Consider the following 14,172-nt stretch of genomic DNA (forward strand, 5'->3'; position numbering starts at 1 on the left):
GCTCTTCCATTTGTGAGAGGTTCCCCCCCAGTCATGTGTGTTTTGCAATTGTTCTGCAGACCTGCCGGACACTTAGGCCACTAAAAGAGGGCATTAAAGCACCTTCGCTGACTTAAGAATTTTTCTTTTGCAGAGATCTCAGAGATAGCAGCACACCCTCCCTTATTAGTAGCCACCAAATGAAAAATTCACATTGTTTGGGTCTGTAAAAGGACTTTTCTTCAAACTCTCAACATGTTGTTTTATATTAACAGAGCAGAGGTGGGACATCTCCAGCTGGGCATAGGATTTAGCAGGCAATGGCCAACTATGTCAGAAGGACCAGTTCTGCAAGACACTGAATCTTTCCTGCTGTTCCCTTAGCTCCCTTCCTCTTGCTCTAATTCCAGCCTTCTTTTCCATTGCTTTCCAAGGCTTCAAAAATAGCTGCTTATATTTTTCTTAAGACATTTTTCAATAAGGCATGGCTGGAAGCCATTTGTTCTTATTAGACACTTCTGTGATAAAAGCAAGGTTTGGTTCTGTCCCTTGTGGGGACACTGTGTGTGCCCATAGATTTTTCATGGCCATCCTGTATGCTTTGAAAGTTAATTCTTGCCTTTGCTGTTGCAGTGCTTGCAATGGTAACAGTTTTACTTGAGATACTTCCTCTAACCTGACTTGAACTGAAACTAGGGGAAACGATGTAGAAGAGAGAGAGAGAAAGAAAGAAGAGAAAGAAGAAGAGCTGTAGCTAGGAAAAGAGAGAACTGGTGTTTTTTGAAGGAGAAAACACTGAATTTTATCTTTTGTTTTTGTGAGTGTGTACGGGATGGCACCAGGAGGGCTTTATTAAGTCTGTGGAGGTGAGATTTTAAGAAGTTACATGCTGTATTCTTTCTGTCAGATAATGTGGAGTTGAGAAAGGTCCTTTAAACAATGGTTTGCCTGGGGTTTTTTAATGGTACTTAGAAGTACTTCGTAGCGCAGTCATAAAGCGGCTATAAATTCCCCTTCAAAAGGACTTTGCATGTCCTTTACTGAAACAGCTGACAGACTGCATAGAAGACTTAGGTGAACAAGGCTTTGCAGGAACTGTATATAATTCTTTATTACCTGAGTCACTGTGAAGATAAGCAATAAAGCCTATATCGCCAGTTCTCAGGGGGAATCCCCAGGCAAGACAAAACTTTGCCCAAATGAATATCTCTGCTTCCTGATAAACCCTTGTTCCCTTTCTGTGTGTGTTCAGCTTAAAAGGCAGAATAAACCAGGTGTATGTGCCCATAGATTATTATTTGCAGAATAAACCAGGACCTCATTTCTAGTGGTTTTGTCTGGTGTTTGTCATTTTGTTCTCACTGTTGCTAATCTGGAAAGGTTTGTTTTATAGCTCCATTTCTTCCCCTCTGTGCTTCCAGTTAGCTGCGTTGTTGAACCAGGCAGATCTTCTGCCAAACGTCAAGACTTCCATCTGGAATCCTCGGGGATGTCCTTCAACTTCCAGTGGGACACCCCTTTAAGGGCTCCCTCTGTCCTTGGTTCACTGTCTTGGCTGAAAGTGTAGGATTCTTGAGCTCTCTTCCTGGCCTTTATTCAGAGGTATAATAATAAATATTTAATTACAAAAGGTTTGAAAATATCTTACTTCAGTATTTGACACAGTATTATGCTATTGTGGGTAAGGAGGAGGTTTTCTCACGAGCGAGATGAGAGCGGTCATGTGATTGTGTCCTTATGCATCTCTTATCTCTCAGTGTATTAAAGCCTTTTTTGAGGTGCAAAGTTCTTAACTCCAGGGAGCATTTCCAGAAGCTGGATACCCCTCCTGACAAATGTGCCTCACGCTGCTTTCATGTTGTTTTCCTTCCCATTTTGGAGAAAACTGGTCATTTTTGATGTTCCAAGAGCCATGTGCATCTCCCGAGGGGGAGGAAAAGCCATCAGAAGGCCAAGTGAGTATCTTGAAACTTAATAACTGGGATACAAGACCTGCTTTTGGAGTGTGTTCAGCTTGTACATTGATCTGAGTCCAGTAGGTACTGGCTCCGTGTAGCAGTAGAAGAGAGAACTTTCTTCCAAGTGAACTAGTCTGGCAAATAATCGTTATGCCAGCTAAAGTGGAACTTAGCATAGAAGTTTCCATCCTTAACCATGATTCCTCAGCTGTTTCCAATCATGTACTGTTGAAACTTGAGAAGACGATGTCAACTTAAATGGTCGTTTTAATTGTGTGGGTGGAAAATGTTATAAAGATACTTTTTAAAAAATTTTGCTTCAGAAAATTAAATCTGGATTCACTTCAGTTGTGGAATCCTTCCCAGCACCAATGAAAAATGGAACAGGTGTTGGGGGGTTTGAAGTTTCAAACTTGCCGTGTTTTGACACAATGTTATTTGAACCACAATGTTAGTCTTGCCCTGCAAGCATTGTTCTTGTGGTTAAACTTGAAATCTGAATGTGGTTTACCTTTTCTAATGGAAGTGCTGGAAAGTCTAAGCCTGGCACATTTAATAGGAGTCCAGACAAAACCTTGAGCACGGAATACCCCTGCAATGACCAGGGTAATTTATTTGGTCTCTCCTGCCTCTAACTGTATGTAATCCCCAGAGTAAACCACTGCTTGATCAGAGTAAATCAGGATGTTGGTATTTGGTTTTTTTTTTCCCATTTGATACTGTTTAGGAAAGTGCTACCAGGTTGGCTCAGAGGATGTGAACATCTGTGGCAGATGAACTTGATGCTGAGCTATGCGTTTTGGGAGGAGCAGTCCTTGCCCACTTTAGCATTTTGTAGAAGTGCAGAGTGAGGGAAGGAAATAAATGTGAATCTTGAAAGCAAAATTGATTGGAAAGGCTGCATTTGTAAGTAAAGTGGGTTATAAAACTGGAGCTGACAGAGTCTTTTAAAAAGCTTGTGCTAACTTCTGATTTAGTGTTCTGTATCTTTGAGGATCAGAGCTGGAGAGCTGAATGCATTGCCTGTCACAGTGTTGTATGTGTTTAAAAATAGCCATAGACCAGCCTCAAAGATGCCAATATGTAATGGGCAGAAATCCATGTTTTTCAAAACCTCCTGAATGAGACTAAATAAAAGCCATAAAAAGGGTCCTGTGCCCCACACAAGCCATGAAACTGGAGATGGGGAAATGCTACCTGACTTGGCTATTGATTATCTAGGGCAGCAACAGGACTTCAGATAGCCAAGAAACCCAGAGAAATTGGTCTGCCAATGGGAAGGAACAGTTTCCATTGCAAATTGCAGATTATCTGAGACTAGTTCTAGATTGACATGTGTCCTGAACAAAAGCAGGGCTTTGTACTTTGGTAAAGTTTGACGCTGTCCCAGACTAGACGGTAAGGACTCTTACCCTAAATTTTGACATTTTCAATGTTGAAGACGGTTCACATCTAAGTAGGAAAAAATTGTCCTTTCTGGCAGATGTATCCAAACCCATCCTTTGAGCAGAGCTGTAGCACTAAGCCTTGTTTTGTTTTGGTACAGTGATACCAAAGGGCAGAGGTGACAGTGCATGGTTACGAGTCATGTCAGCTTGGCTGTTTTGCAAGGGAAATTTCTTTTTCTCTGCATAATAACTTCTTGCAGGCATGAAGGACTAAGGAAATGTGTTGTTCCCTGACACTGCCTTCATTCTCCACATACTGTTTGCTGTACCCATCTGCCTGCAGCTTCAATATCATGCTCATTAAAGTCCCAGATCAATTGCATGAAGAGAAGTGGGGTGGGCTGCCCGGAGCTTCTGGAGCTGTAATAATGTGCAGGCCAACAATGGGCCCAGTGTTCTTTCAGCTGATGATTAAATACTTGGCTTATAAATACCAATATTATGTAATTCCAAAATCAAGTCAGCAAATTGTGACCCTATGGGAGACTCTCTGTTTGGGAAGATTTGAGTCTTCCAAAGTTAGTCTGAGGAGCAAAATAAGCTTCTCATCAAGAGTTGGTGAGTGCAGTGGTAGTGACTTAATCCCCTGTCTCTCCTCCTGCCCATCACCTCCTATTTTGAGATTAGTGTGATCTAAAGGCCTGTGGGATTATATGAGTAGCCCCAGGACTATTGTGTTTGCTTGAGCCCTGGCAGTCAGCTGTGCTGCCTCTTTGGAGCTCGTTTCCTTGTCAGTGTGATGAGCAAGCAGGTGGGGACCAGCAGGATGCCTTCTTACTGAGAGGTCTAATTTTAACAGGTGCTCAGTGCATCCAGTCATCTGCATCTTAGTGGATTGTGGGGACTTTTGAGCACTTGTGGTATACTCCTGACACTGTGTGTCCCCACCTTATCTGGGTGTAAAACCATGCCAAGGCTATGGCATTTAAAGGGAACCTGGACCTTCTTTCCATATGCTCTGCTCTAAAGGAGGCCTGATAAATATTTTTATGGCCCTGCCTGAGCTGGGAAGTGCTAAGAGCTCTGAAGAGTTAGAGTTGTAATTAAGGGTATCAACGGCTTTTAATTTTATGGGTATTTTGAAATCTGGCTCCCACTGACACGGCACCTAGTCTTGTTGGTAGATGCAGGGAGTGTCTTGCTCCTTGCCAGTCACATTCCTTCCAAGGTGTCTGCTGGTGTGTTGTGATCTGGGAAGATTATCTGTGTATCTCCATGTGTTCTGCAAGACCATATGCAGTTCATGACCTGCTCCCTTACATTTGCTGGCAGTTTTCTTGTTACATCTTTGCTGAGAGCTGATGAATTTGGATATGCAGTAGACCCTACCTATATCCTGGGACAGACAGGATTCCAGCCACCTAAGAAGTTGACTTCAAAGGTCTTTTCTATCTCTGAACACTTTGATCCCATGACCTCATATCTGAGTTAGCCATGATTTCTCAGGCGTTTGCTTTGGTTTGTATTGACAAACCCTAGAAACTTTTAATCCATTTACATGTTTATCTGTGCCTATCTCACAGTATCTGGGGAGGGATGCTAAAAATCAATTAGGAGGAAGAGCATGTGCTGGCTACTTGCAAGTGCAGTTGATGTGATACATCCATACCTGTTGTTCAGAGAGGCTACCAATGAACAATGCCTCATAGCATATAGAAATAACCTTGTTGTACGTGTTGAAGCATACAAGGTCTTTCTCCAGCAGTCAGATGTGCTCCACAGAGACCTATCATTTTGCCCAAGGGCTTCCCTTGCTCTCGTAATATCAACATTTACTGCTTTCCAATCATTACCAGTTTAAGTAACTCTTGGCATTTTATCATCCAGATGTGGCCAGAAACAAACAATATGGAACACCTTATAAAAATAATGGGGTGTGAGAAAAGGTAGTTGAGAGAACAAAGTTACAACTGTCATCATTCCTTGGAGGAAATCACATTGTCATGAGCTTCCATTTTAACTTCTATGTTGGGTGTGGAAGGTCCAGTGGTTTGTTTTCTTCTCTTGGAGGAGGAAGGCAGAGCTTTCTACTGAACAGAAGGCCTTGAAAGCAGTGCAGCCTAGTGATCAGAGAAATGCAACCTGGATTCTTCCCACTTCCCTGGGAGAGGCAGAGGCTTTGTTCATCTGAGGTGCGACTTCCACAGTAATCCCACAATATCCTGCTCTTAACAAAACTAAGAAGACCTTTCCCTTCTGTTTTGTTTTTAGTATGTTGAGGAATGCCTTCAGAAACATCACGCTGATGAATTTGCACAGTCCCGGCTGTTTGAGCTATTTGGGCAGCATTAGCAGTAATGCAGAGCAGGACACTGGACTGACAGGGCTGTGCTGAATTCAGGTGACTGAACTGAGTAAGTCCCTTTTTTACCATGCTCAGCAGTAATAGACTGGTTCAGTGGTGCTTGCGTTAAGATCCCCTGCTGAACAAATGCAAGGCAATTTGTGTTATGAGCCTAGCACAGACAGAAACGTCAGTGGCCGTTGGAGTTTCCTGCCCATCTTTTTCACCAGTCTCTGCAGCAATGAGGTGATCATCTGCTGAGGAAGTTCAGCACTTCTTGATGCTGAAGTGCAATGACGATTTTCTTCAGTTGACTCTGGAAATGATTATATTTTCATCTGAAGTGCTGCAGCAGGGAAAAGCACTAACCATTTTGTGGTAGGAAGGAAAATCACACATGTTGCTGTAATTAGAATAAGCGTATCAGCAGCTTCAGACAACTGTCCAGTATCTTCATCTGTAGCAGGCAAATTTATAGTTTCAATCTGAATTTATTCTTGTCCACAAGAGGAGCGAAGCCAGAGAGAACAGAATGAAGTCTGCAAGGGAGCATGCACGGTACGTCTCTGACAGGCTGCTCTGAACTAACACGGAGCAACACTTTTTTCTGTGGACACAGTGAGGACATTAGGTGGCTAAAGGTACCTTTTGAAACAGAGGTACATCTGCTACCTACCAAAAACGTCTCGCAAATGCTAAGGAAAGCCTTACACCTGGTGGATTTTTCTCTTGTCTTTCAACATGAGTGGACTTTCTTAATGTAACAGAAAATCACCAAAATTTTTTTTCCCCTCACCTTCCCTAGTTTTAGATAAAGCTTTTGTATGATAGACTTGAGAAGACTGGAAGAACGATTTTTGTGGACAGATTTTTTTCTTTTCTTTGCCTTTTCTGCTTCTTTTGCCAGAAATGTTCTTTTACAAATGTTTTATGAATGAATGAAGGAAAGAGAGAGCAAAAGAGAAATACCAAGAAAGGAGAAAGAGGTTTTAGCGTAAACCTTTTTCTCACTAAAACAACTCAAAAAGAACAACAACAATTTTTTTCCCAGTTTTAAAAAACTTGAAACAGATCAATTGCCTGTCAGTGTTGCTCACGTCAGTGAATTTCTGCATTGGAGGGACAGGCTATAAATGGAAGGCAGAGGAAGGATGGGGAGCTGTTGGGAGAATGGGTCACAGTGCCATCACCTCAGATGGCCCCTTCGCCTTCCTCCAGTGATTAACAGGAGGTGGCTCCTGCAGTGATTACTGTGTTTTAAGCAGCTTGGTCCAGCTTGGAACAATTACCCAGCTGCCTGGGCACTGACAGCACAAGCTCTGGGCTTTGCTGTCTTTGGGATATTAGCTGAAACCACTGTGAACCAAGACAACTGGAAGACAACACTGTTTAACGTCATCTCTTATTTGGTAGTGAGAGACTGAAGATGCTGGTGGCTTCTGAGATCAGTTAGCAGTCCTTTCAGAAGAAGGACCAGGCTGTCACGTTTGCTTTGCTGCCTTTTACTATAAAAGGTCCCCCTATGGTGGTCTTTATGCATAGTTAGCCTTTTAAGCCTTCCTGCCAAAGACTCAGACAGTACAGACAGCGACTCTAATGCAGCAGGTTTGTTTAACATAAGGGCTAATTAGCAATTATCCAAATCTTGGAGCAAGCTCTTTCAGACCTGATTTTTTCAATTTCCCACACACCCCCCCCAGCAGGCTAGGCATAAAATTCCATCTGCCTAATTTGCAAATGCAATTGCTTTAATTATGCATACAAATTAGGAAAGCACTCAAAAAGATAGATGGCTAATTCTATGCATGTAAGATGATAATGCATATACAAATTAGCTGTATCCTCCAAAGTACGCACCATCTCAAAACCTGCCCCCTCTGAGGATAACTGTTTTAAAAGAAATCCTTTCCTCTTGCAAGTTTAGAGCAGCTAAGACAGCCTGCACACCAGTGTAGTCTGGTGGTTTGTTGCCGCTGCTCATGTACCTTTGTTTTGCACAAAGGGATAATTTTCTTTGCCCAGAGCTAACTCCAGCCAACAAGGACCAGAACAGAAGGGTTAGATGCTGTGAATGTACCTGCTGCTACATTCAAGAAATTTTCTGCCCCAAGATATGGCAGGTGCAGGGAAGAGTGATAGAGCACGGGGACCTGAGGGAAGGAGGACACTGGAATGTGGATCATGGTAACTGGTGGAAGGCTGGAGAATGTCCAGAAAGTTCAGCGAGGTGCATCAGCAGCCTCTGCTCTGCCTTGCCAGTGTTCTTCCTGGCCTCATTTATTGGCATCCTAATAGCAGACCCTGGTACTGCTTTTCCTCGCACCCCATGTAGGTCACCCCGTGATCATGCTGAGACTTGCTTCTGACAGCTCCAGCCTGGTTCTGCCAAACTGGCACTAATCTCCCTGGATGGTTGTGCCAGGCCTTGCTTTGTCCTCATTGTTTCTTCCTTTTCTTTTTACCCAGATGAGCAACAAAAGGTCGAATAGTTTCCGCCAAGCCATCCTTCAGGGGAACAGGAGGCTGTGCAGCAAGGCGCTGCTGGAGGAAACGGGGCTGAGCCTTGCACAGAGGCTGATCCGGCATGTTGCATATGAAACCCTGCCACGAGAGATAGACCGCAAGTGGTACTACGACAGCTATACCTGCTGCCCTCCACCCTGGTTCATGATTACCATCACTATTGTAGAGGCAAGTACTTTAATTCACTCTCTCTGGGAACCCACCCCACACTGCCAAGGCTTTGCTGGAACATGAACAAGGACTAGAATGGGACTCGTTTAGACCCAAGGACAGGCACGAAGCTGATAGCCATTTTGGCTTACCTGTATGCATGTGTATAAGTGGAGGCTGTGATTCTGTCTGTCTCCAAGCATGGTTAATTAGTCATTGAAACAATTTGTGTATGAAACTACAGAATTTAGGAAACTATAGCAAAACCTTTTGACAAGTGAAAATCTGGACAGTTCTAGGGAAACTGGTAATTCAAATAATGGAATTGGAAGAAAAATTTGTATACAATTACCTCTGTTTTGTGAATGGAGAGAAAAAGGAAGGAAGAGAAACTGGATTAAATATTGACCTGCTCATCTGTTGCCCAGATGAGATATTTGCACAGTTGCCGAGTGATGCACTGGAATAAGCACAGAGAAGGATATAATACAGCACTGATCAGTAGGATGCTGAGTTTCTCTGACTCAATGGCTGATGTGTTACATAAAGCCACATATAGAGTTATATCAGTGTGTTGCAGGTTCCACAAAACAGGGAACCTTCATACTGTGTGAAGCTGTCAAATAGGAAAACAAATTACTGTACATTTGACTTTCTTCATGATTTTGAGCTACAAAGTGCTTTTCAGCAAGAAAAGGCATTTACTAACCAAGGAATCTCCCTGCTCTTCTAGGTTGCCTTTTTTCTTTACAATGGAGTGGTATTAGACAGATTTGTGCTGCAAGTCACCCATCCCTTATACTTGAAGAACGCATTACTTTACCATCCTCAGCTCCGTGCTCAGGCCTGGAGGTACCTAACCTACATATTCATGCATGCAGGGTGAGTACTTACAAACTGCAGAGGCTCCCCACAGTTCAGGTTCCCCAGAGAGAGGCAGGAGGAAGAAGTGACAGAATCAGCTCAGAAATAAATTATAAAAAATCAATTCTAAGTTGTGCATAAAAATCTGAAGCTGTTGTGGAATGTTGGGCAATGAGGGGCAAACCTTCGCAGCTCTCTGAAGGGAGGAGGCAACATAAGGAACTTAACAGATGCTTCTCCCCAGCAGCATTGGGACCACAACTTCCTCTTACTGTGCACTTCCCAGTGTGTGCTTCCTAAAACTCACCAGACCGAAGCCCAGTGTCCCTCTAGAGGAGCTGTGCAAGTGGTAGAATAAGTCTGCAAAGATGCTGGACTGGTACTTAAAAACTACATGGAATATTCTTGCTAGACTTCCTAGTTGAGGTTGGAAAAGTCAATTAAATTCCCTGTGCCTATGATATGTCATCACTTAGTAACGTTATCCCTTCTGTATGGACTGAGATAATGCCTAGAAGCCTGAGTCAAGATTGAACTCCCATTTTTGTACACACTGTACAAACACCAGTGTTCCTGAGGAGCTGAAAATCTCAACTGACCGGATGGACAGAGAATGGTCCATCTAATGCAAAATGCAAAATGAAGGTGCACAGTAAAATGAATCCTCCTTCATCCTATGGGAGATACGTAGCAGGCTTGGGAAGGAAATACAAGGCATGGGGATTCTAACTCTGTGCTTCTCAACTGTGCTAGTCCTCCCAAGATTCAAAGAGACTTAATTGTGTGATGTTTGTGATGCCATGGTGATGAGTGAATGGCACAGGAAAGTTCATCTCTGTACAAAACACTCTATCCCCTCTGAGTAGTTTCTCAGATCATTATCTTCACACATTCCTGGCAGATAATTGCAATTTTCTTTAATTCTGTCATTGAAAAGTCACAGCAACAAGCTTTTCACCAATAGTTTATAGTTTGAAACTGGATAAAGACCTTTTGTTCTTAAATAGAAAGCCTATATTCCCATTAGTCAATGTTCTCCTATGAAAGGCCAGAAAGATCAAGCTGATCTTTTTCTTTTTCCATGTCTCTGATGGGAGACATACTGATGTCTCTTCTCTGCCGTAGAGTAACTGCCTTGATGTGTAATTTCCCTTGAGCACAAGATGTGCCCCAGATCTCTGGTTAAAAATCGTAGGACAGAACAGACTCCACTCTTCAGGGGAGAGTAGGAAAAAATTTATAGATAAAACTTTGGAACATGGCAACATCTGTACTCTGCATGCTAAATCCCTCCAAAAAGTCCATTGTATACAGGTTTCAATCTGCAAGTGGAAACTATTGGGCTTAGATGTGAAGCTGGTTATGTAAAATGAGAATGGGAAACTTCCATTGCTGAGGATGTGGGGAAAACTGGGCCTTCTTCAAGTGGAAGAAACACTTGACTTTAACTAATGTTAGCTAATTTGCATCTGGGTTTTCTTCTGGAGGTGGTGGTGTTCTACTGTATTACGTATGTAACTGCAGATTGCTTTGGGATACATTTGAAGAGAAGCACCTGCACAAGGACAGTTTTTGCAGCATTTAAATCACCTGTGGCATGCTTTCCCAACCTGTGCAAGGTCACCCTTTGCTGAAGCAGGCAGTACTTTGGCATTCTTCACGCTTACAGGCTGAAAAATCTCTCAGGTTTATTTAACATCTGTGGCTGTCTCAGAGATGAACAGTGGGGAAGGTGGTGTGCAGGAGACTCATTGTTTTTGTGATGCATTCCAAGTTCTTTAGCTACGTAGCCTTCAAAACAATGGTGAGTCCCACTGGGACAATAAACCCCATGATTTATCTGCAGTATCTGGAGTTAGGCTAAATGTTCGTTTATTGCTATCTTCTGTGTGTTAAGCTTCTTTCATATCAGGAGAACAGATAAATCTTGGAAAGGTAATAATGTTTGTTAGTGGAAGCCCATCATTCTCCTCTTTTTCTCAAATGAGAGGTTAACACAATGCCATGGGGTCTATTGTTATCCTGCTTCCAACTGAGACTTTAAAATGGTAATGTGGACTGCTCCTTAATTTAGTGCACTCAGTCTGGTTTTTTTTGAAGAGCAAGTGACAGCCAGAAGGTGTCCGAGAAGACAGCAGTTGCTAAGGCTTGGCTGGCTGTGCCTCTAGAAAGATTCCAAAAATGCACAGGCTCTATGTTGGTCCTGATGGAGGGAGCTTTGTGAAAGGCTGAAAAGGCAGGCAAAGTTGTAAATTCTGCCCTTCTGCTTTCATGGAAAGCAGACGTTGATTATCTGGGGCCCACGCATTTGTAACACTGCCATAACTAATGACTTGCATTGATGCTCAGTCCCATTTGTTTGGTCCCAGGGAAGGAGAAAGTCTTTAATAAATCAATGAAATTGTCATATCAAGAATGACACATTCAGTGCTGGCAAAGCCTAATTATATTTTATGGGTGCTTATTGGCTGTGGAGCCTTCAAAGCTCTTAGCATGATGGGGAGGAGAAGTGAATGGGATTGTTTCTGTAAAGTCTTTTAAGAATGGCTGTGAATCAGAGCAGTCACTTTAGAGTCTAGGATAAACTTTGCTGAACTCTTTACAAAAGCTTCCTTTGAAAAATAAGACCCAGTGCTTTGTGTGAAAATGTCAGGTGCCACCTTGTGACGCTGACTGTGTGCCAGCCAAAGCTTCTTCCCTCCCCTCCGTAAAAGGGCATTTGGATGATTTGAGACTCTTCTGTGATCTCAGTTTGACCTTTGCTGGTTGTTCCTAATTTAGTTCCGAAGTTCTGTGAACATGCAGGATCAGAACGGGTGCCAGAATATGCCCATGCCCAGTGGCTTCAAAAGTCTTGAGCAAGGTAATAAAAACACTCAGTTACATGCAGCAGTTTCCCATGATGACAAATTGCAGTGCTGATCATCTCATGCAGGAGAGAAATTTATCCTTGGAGAGAAATTCAGTGGAAACAGACCTATTAAGATATCCAGAAAGGACTGTTTCCTGCAGTATCATTTCTAGCAGTTTTTTCTAGTCCAACTTTAAATTCTCATTTATGAGACACTTCTGTTATTACTGCATCTCACCATCAGCATTTTATTCTGATGTATATAGGAAATTGCTATGGTAACATGAAGAAAGACTGAAACAGTGAAAATGCATGTAACTTAAACCAAAGATTGCTGGTAGCTGTCTGTGAGCAATCCTTTTCTTGTATAAAATAAGACATAAATTTTCAATGCATTAGCTATTTTGTGCTCTGCCCCCCGCAAAAGATGCTAGACTTCTGTGTTAAGGATACCACTGTGTCATTTAGGTCCACCTGCTCTGTAAGCAGACTCGGGCACTCTTTATACAGAAAGCACTATATTCCTGGGTCCACTGTGGTGTGGCCATTCAGCAAGGTCACAGCCCTGCAAGCCCAGGGTAAGTCTTGGCCACTAGCACAGTGTTGAGAGAGACTCTGTTCAGGGGCCTGGTGCTGTTGTTACCTCACTGGAAGATCCTGCAGATGGCAAAGGCATGGGTAAGTATTTGTGTAGAGCTTTGATAAGTAGCAAGGCAGTTTTGTTAAGTGCTATTGATTAGAACAACAAGGAACTTGCTTTGAAACTATTAATTCAGCACAGGAGAAAACTGCTGCACTGGAGGCTTTACCAAATTTGCACATCTTGGCTGTCACACTCTACCTCTAGGCTGCAAGTGGTCTTGCACGTGCTGATGTGCACAGCGGGGTTTTCTACAAGACTAGTCTCAGCCCAGCTTTTCCCATTGTGTTCAGCAGGAGTTTTGCTGTTCACTGTAATGTGAACAGAGAGCTTCAGTGAAGACACCTTGTGTCTCGCTAGGTACCTAACCAGAGATAAAAATGCTCTCTGCTTCCCGTTCTGACCATGATCACATTGAAGTAGGCATAGCAGAAAAGGGTGAGGGTCAGACAGAACAAACGGTAAATTATGTGTCACAAGGAAACGGCAACTGTCTTGGGACTGCTAGACTTACCTTGCTCTTGACTTAATATCCGCTCCGCATCATGGCAATGTAATATATGTAGGGAAAGGCTGTATCATTAGGAGGGGAGAAGAGAGGAGCAGGTCAAGTTTCTGGCTTCTGTTCCAGGCTCTGCTGCCATCTTGCTGCTTTTTTGGACAAGTCATTTAACTACTTGAAACGCGCAAAAAAAAAAAAAAAAAAAAAAAAAAAAATCTCACTAAGAACCAAACATGCTATGAGATCTTTGGCTGAAAGGACCTGGGTGGATATGAAAAAGATAATGAGTAGCAGAGATGGAAGAAACATTGCAGCTTTCAGTCTGATTTTTTTCAGGAACCATTGTTTTTCCCAGTGTTAAAATCTACTTTCATGAAGCAGGTGCTATTTGATTTCCTTTCCAAGATATCTCTGTTTCAAGGTTAGAGAAGGGAGACAGAGTTAGAAAAGAGGACAACTATTGTTTTTCCTTGCCGCAGGATAGAACACCTTGGACTCAATGTTGTCCTTCAGCTCTTGGTTGGGGTTCCCTTGGAAATGGTGCATGGACCTGCGAGGATCAGTTTTGTCTACGTTGCTGGAGTTGTGGCAGGTAGGTGACACCTCTGGATGCCCCAAGTGGAGAAGCATCTGAAAATGGTCTATGCCGACTTTTGTGTAGGAGAAATGTTTTGTGGTATTTGGGTGCAGGAGAAGAGCTGTCACTGATCTTCTCTGCATTGAAATTCTTTTGGAGTCTGGAAGTGGGAAACACGCTGCAGTTTGACATCTATTTCTAACTAGCCATAGTTTCTGTGTTTAGGAGACCTGCTAACAAAGCACCAACAACCTGTTTCTTTAAAATAGCCTTGCTTTAGATGGTCTTCCTGAATGTGGAGGTCATGCTATTCCTTTCCTCTTGTGTCCCACAGAGGCCTAAAAGAAAGGTGGCATCACAGGCATCCCTGCATGAAGAGTAATTTTTTTTTCCAGG

The 14,172-nt window shown here is 42.8% G+C and overlaps 1 protein-coding gene across 1 annotated transcript in view; it reads left to right on the plus strand.

The window, feature by feature from the left end:
• The window catches only part of RHBDL3 (rhomboid like 3), a gene marked incomplete at both ends in the record, with an annotated part of 66,144 nt that overhangs the window by 45,532 nt on the left and 6,440 nt on the right, over positions 1-14,172 (plus strand). The window contains 3 exons of the mRNA XM_082008153.1: positions 8,136-8,360; positions 9,076-9,224; positions 13,679-13,791. Of these exons, the coding sequence (XP_081864279.1) occupies positions 8,136-8,360; positions 9,076-9,224; positions 13,679-13,791 (487 nt within the window). The remainder of the gene's footprint in view (positions 1-8,135; positions 8,361-9,075; positions 9,225-13,678; positions 13,792-14,172) is intronic.

Source organism: Phaethon aethereus (assembly GCF_964289735.1).
Source record: "Phaethon aethereus genome assembly, chromosome: 18".
In the NCBI taxonomy this organism is placed as follows: Eukaryota; Metazoa; Chordata; class Aves; order Phaethontiformes; family Phaethontidae; genus Phaethon; species Phaethon aethereus.